The sequence below is a fragment of the Anarrhichthys ocellatus genome, unplaced genomic scaffold (genome assembly GCF_004355925.1).
Source record: "Anarrhichthys ocellatus isolate YVR2014 unplaced genomic scaffold, GSC_Weel_1.0 scaffold4, whole genome shotgun sequence".
In the NCBI taxonomy this organism is placed as follows: domain Eukaryota; kingdom Metazoa; phylum Chordata; class Actinopteri; order Perciformes; family Anarhichadidae; genus Anarrhichthys; species Anarrhichthys ocellatus.
In genome coordinates, this window is record NW_022280034.1 from 7,027,169 (window position 1) to 7,033,168 (window position 6,000).

General features: G+C 42.1%; 1 protein-coding gene across 2 annotated transcripts in view; it reads right to left on the reverse strand.

Annotated features, from left to right (window-relative positions):
- Positions 1-6,000, reverse strand: part of LOC116381314 (adenosine kinase-like) — a 93,652-nt gene that overhangs the window by 4,104 nt on the left and 83,548 nt on the right. For both annotated transcript variants that reach the window (XM_031843378.1, XM_031843379.1), the window contains exon 9: positions 3,216-3,330. In XM_031843378.1, coding sequence (XP_031699238.1) covers positions 3,216-3,330 — 115 coding nt within the window. The remainder of the gene's footprint in view (positions 1-3,215; positions 3,331-6,000) is intronic.

A 6,000-nucleotide genomic window follows, 5' to 3' on the forward strand; every position in this document is an offset into this window, starting at 1 on the left:
CTCTTCTGCTTTAAAAAAAAAAACACATAAAAAAACGACTGTACATGCAAATAAGACGACCTCTGCTTTATTGGAAAATGAGCATATGGAGGGTTGTTCCGACTCTTAAATTATTGCATGCTCCACTTGGTTGTGTTCCAGCGCTTCATTGTTGCTTTGACAGAAAGCAGGTCGATCAAATAGCTGGCACATCATTAAAATTAACTTTGATCCTGTCACACTTTATCATCGACACAAGTAAAACAATCAATGCATGATTTGAACTCCTGAGCTGCTAAATGGCTGTCCCACACGACTGTTAAGCTAAAAGGCATGATCTAAAGTACTCAGAGTTTAAGTACGACATCTTTATGTGAGAAACTTCCACGAGAATACTTCTGCTGGAATGTTTCCTGTTGCATTTCAGCCAAACTCGGAGCCTCAGAGAGGAAAACAACGTTACCGCTTTCTTGGCAAACGCGACAGGTTATGAGCAAGTTGACATTCGATCTGTTTCCCTATCGTCAACCAGCATCTTTGTTCACAATTGAGTTAGAAAAGAAAATACATATGCCTGTAATTACTGTAACCACAGGCAAAAGATCATCGCCAACCAACATCCTTTCAGGGAGACATGAAAGAAAACACTTCAACTCGAGATGCCAAGGGAAAAGAGAGGAGATCTTTCTCATGGTGCAGAAAGTTAATTGATTTTGGCCTTCATGAAGTATAGAACATAAACATCCCGCTTTTCAAACAGACTATGAAGATTTCTTACAGTAGTTCTTGTACTCATTCTGCAGCGTTAAATCTACTGTAACGTCAGGGAGAATAAACCTTTAAAAAAAGAGCCTTTTGCCTTGTAGCCAGTATTCACTCCCCAGTCTTACCCGTGTGATTAACATGTATAGATCAGGTCTCTTTTTTGTAAGTTGAAATCTGCCTGCTTAGCCCCCTTGAGAGCCCTAAAACTCGCCGAGGAGCAGAGTCAGGCTTTATCAAGTCCTTATCAGCGATTAGAGCGGCAACCCCCGCTGAATGATCATTTATCAGATCTCCTCACCGTTAAGGTTCAGGGCACAATGATCTTAATTACTGCTTTAATGGGTGTATAAGCAAAAGCCCAGTGTAGTTCAGCAGTGGCAGTGGCAGCTAAATAAAGGGCCATTTCCCCTGCTCCCATCTCTTAAAAGGCACGTTTGAAGCGGTGGTGTGATGAAAGGCTCCCAATGAAGGGCAGGATGAAAAAAAGAACAATAACAAATTGACATCTCTTTTTGGAGAATTATACCACGGGGGGAGGCTTTCTCCCATCCTTAATCACTATAAAATGGTTTAACATGACACGCAGAGGCTGGCAAATGATCAAATCCTGACAGGAGGACAAATTGCAAACAAAATGAGAGATCAAGTTTATTAGAGCGCCGCCTCTGGGAAATGAAAATCTTTAATTCTCTTTTTACACTGACATTTATTTGGCTGGCATGAATAGCGATGTTCAGACACAGGCGCGCACACATGCCGATCCTGCTGCACCTACTACTGTAACTGCTCCACTGCAATGAAGTCAATGACATTTATCATGTTTGCCTTTGTAGATGACATCTGAAACACATTGTCTTTCATGCCGCCTGCATTCATCATGTATTTTATATAAAGTTCACAGCGGTGCACGGCTCTGTCTTCATGCAGGAGGAATGAGAGAAGCAGGCAGGAATTATCCATCACCTCCAGCACAACGTATTGATTACTTTTCTTTTTAACCGTCGGGCTCCTGCTTCGAGATTTGTTCCTAATTCTCATGAAAGGGAATGCACTTACAGAAATTCTACTTTGAAAATTAAAATTAGATTAACTTGATTAAGATAAATGCTGTGAATAAGTAAGGCTGGGAAATAAGGATTCATGTCCACCTGATGCATCGATGTCCAATATTCACTCTCCTGTTAGATCAGTGTTTGTTCTCCACCAGCTCTCGAGGAAAATATCTGGCTCTTTATCTGCTTAATCCAGTATGTTCACCAGCTAGTCGCTAATTTGTTGCTACAGTGGCCAACTGCAGCTGTAAACAACACTGACGAGAGTGAAAACTGTAAAGCTGCGGGCCGTAAAAACCAGAACAATAAGTTAAAGAATTAAAAAACCTGCTGAGGAGAGTTGTGTAATAATTCTGTGGGTTTCCTTTTCAGATTACGCACAGCTATTTTATCCATTGTTAATACAACAATATTGATTACAGCCACTTTAGCCTTTATTAAAAACCCAAGATAAGTCTCTTGAGAATCCTGGGCAAAATGGCAGCTCACTTTACAGACGATAAAAAGACAAATACAATATAGATACAGAAAAGTCCCGATTAATCATCGAGTGATTAATCTTGCCATCAAGAGCTTCGGCTCATAGAAAACTCTTGCCAGCAGTGTGGAATTGAGAACAGTGGACACATGTGAAGACAGTGTCCTGCCGTAGCTGTGCTGCTCTTCAGTCCCCCAGTGATGAGTGATATGTTGGGAGTCTTTCCCCTGAGGCCATCTCTCCCCCGCGCTAACTACTCTCAACTGCAAGGGCATCGAGGAGAGACACCCTGTGGCTGCAAACAAAGGCAAAGGCTCCCAGCAGTAATCGGAAACTATCGCCTCTCCTCACACCGCTTCAACCTGCAAACCCCTGCTCAGTTGTGATGACACTGCCTTTTAATGTCCCACTAACTAAATACGTCCCGAATCAAAAGGAGAGTGGATTGATTTGAGGACCAACATTTTCAACCTCTGCTCGAGGCCGCTCTGCCAGCGTTTTGCAGGAAGAAAAAAAAAAGGCCAGGATGTGTGAGTAAAAGCATTAAAATTGCTGAGGACTGGCCTGGAGTCTGTCCAAGACAAAGTTAGAAGTACTTCACAAATCAATGCCTGCTCTCTGCATCCCCCACACTTCTTTTATGCTCTGAAATGACAGAATGTAGTGCAAGCATTCTCTCTTTTTTTTTTTTTTTTTTAACATCTGGTGTCAATATTTCAGGTTAACTTCAAAGAAATTACTGATAGCGTTCGGCTCTCTTCAGTCAGCCATCCACCATCTATTTGAGGCTGCGTTCGGCAGTTTTGAGATATGAGGTTTAAGTGAAGGGTAAAGATGTCCAAAAGGGGCCCAAGTTGGGACGGCTTTGAGTGGTGCTGAAGTAGAAATAGGTGTAGATAAGCAGAGGAAAAAAAAAAAAAGGGAAAACAAAAATGGCCTACCAACGGTTGCAACAGTGTCCTCCTTGCCCTGTGTGAAGACCACCACTCGCTGCCTTTTCGGATTCTCCTTGGGCAGATTTTTGGTCTTGTTTGCAATCTCTGCAATGTCATCCGTCTGTAAAAAAAAAAAACCACACAAAACCACTGAGTATGTGAAGTTGAATGGATGCATCGGGAAGAGCAATTTCTGAGGAGTTAATCAACTGTGAGTGAGAGGGGGTCAGACTCTTTTTCCCCCCAATCCTGGCTGACGGATCAAGTGATAATAAAACCAGATGGGCCACGAGAACGCTTCAAAAAAGATCAATGGGAGCGCTCCATGATGTTTCCGTGCAGTTACAGGAGAGCTTTAAAATATTAGAATGCCATATTCCCTAAGTGAGATGAAAATAAGCATGTGAAGATATGCTGTTGTCAGATAAAGGTACTTCTGAGCTGAAGGGATAGGCGGTGCGTGTACTGCATCATTCTCTCCCTGAAACAGGCCATCTCCTCTCTCAGCATCTGCACAGAATGGATATTCTCGCCTGGAGACGACAGATCTCTCCGGAGTGCTTGCCTTTGATCATGAGAGGGATAAAAAAAACCACACCTGTCAGTGCTACTTTATTATTAACTCATCATGATGTACTATGAGCAGGTGGAATGTCTTTATCGCCGCCTCGCAGTGGGGTGGACTCTGCTTTTCCATAATACAGCACGCTGAGGAGCTAGCATTAAGGGTCGTAGACGCCTCAAGCATCTGTGTCAAAGCTAACACTCGAGCACCTCCAGGGCGATCAAATACTGTGGTTATGGGAGTAATCAGAGAGATAGGCTCCAACCCAATACCAGCCACACTGGCTCACTCAAACCAATGAGCTTTTACACCTCTAAATGCCTCCCAAATGTCCTTTAATCAGCCCTGAGAGGTCCGGTGAGACCCTGAGTCGAAGAAAAAATGGGTGTAACACTCTAAGTAAGTGCTAATGGTGAGGTTAATACAGTGGCTGTTAGCAGGGCGATGGTGAAAAAAAAAAAAAAAAAAAAAGGCAATTTGTCACCGTGACTGGATGTAACCACAAGCACTCCTCCAGACACTGAATGCAAAACCACACGAGGCTCCGGCACATTGTCACCCTTCGGTTTTATGTTCACCGACATAAAAAAGGCGCTCTGCTCAAGTTTAGGAGCTAAAAGGTTCTCAGGGCCAGAGTTGGTGGGGTGAGCCGCTCACACATAAACGGCAGAAACACACACCTGACAAGTACGGCGAGGGAAGTGGTGAGTGCAAAACAAATGAATTGACAAATTATATGGTCAACTTGGTTTACTGCTGACAAATGGCAATATTTACAATTGTGCGGCAATTGATCATCAGACATAAATCAACAAGGCGTGAAATATAAAAGCTTTACAAGGGCGTTAAATTGTGTTTCTGTGTTGAAGCCAGTGAGAAAGTGATCATCTCCACTGAAGGCTGTTTGACAAACACTGCCAGCGAAAGATTCAATCAGAGCTGCCATGTAGATAGTTCTTTGAGCATTTAAAGGAAACAGATCACAATCAGGACTCTGTGCTCAGATCTGCTGATTTGGAAAGGAAAAGCTTTTTATCTCACATTTACGCGGAAGAAGTGCTGCTGTCTTTTTGTGTTAGTCGTCCATAATGTGATGATAACAGTGTTTCAGAATACATTAAAAGTGCATCGTGTCAGATATTGACAACTGGGCAGCTGCTAATACAACATCCAAATATAGTAAGACTCAAAAGGGACACACTGACCAATTAACTGGACTTTAAATCAATTTAAATTAAACTCAATGGCTTTAAAAGAGTCATAGTACACTGACTAATAAAAGACTTTATTGTACAACGGGATCATACTTTTCTTTATTGTCTTATACCATATTATTGAGGATATTATTAAAGCCTGTTCGATTAATGATTGATTTTGAACAATGACGTTTACTCTGATTCGTAATGTAGAATTTAACAACAGAAGTCAGCTCACTGAACGTAATAACATGAATTCTTGTCTTGGCACGAGATCAATCCACTTACGGGAGATTTTGCGGAGCGTCTCTCGACTCCTACAGAGGATGGAGTTTGCTCAGTTGTCATGGAGACAGTTTTTGAATTTTGGTCACATGATAACAGGTGGTCGGATGCGACGCGAGAGACCACCCTTTAACCAATCTCCATGACAACTGGGCAAACTCCTTCTGCTTGTGAAAGCCATGGGATGAGACTGAAAGCTCCGGAATATCTCCAGTGAGTGGAATATTTTGTCAAACTACAGTTTCTGTGATTTTTTTTTTTTTTGATTAATGCTGTGATTTCAACACATTTGACGTATTGTGTATTAGGGTTGGAAAAATATCCCCGTTATGCAAATCAAACTGAGTTATTCTGAACTCGTACTCATTAAAATGATACGGTGGGAATTTCTTTTTCCCTCCTGGTTTGACGATGTAATTGTCCTTTCATGCTCTTAACAAAGTTCTAGAAGCTACTGGAGAATGTATTGATATTTTCCCCCCAGACTACAGAATTGGGGGTAAAATTGTCATCAGAAAGAAGTCCGCTGTGAAGAACCTCTTTGAACTACAACCATCTAGAAATGCAGTAAGTACAGTACACACCACCGACGTTATCGGAGAAATCACATTCATCCGACGCAATCTTACAGAGTGTTCTGGCAAATCAGATTGACATGGAAAATGTCAAAGAATTGTGACTACGAGGAGAGTCTTTGCCCTTTGTGTTATTTTTTTTCTCATGAGAGGCCCCCTCCATCACCCCC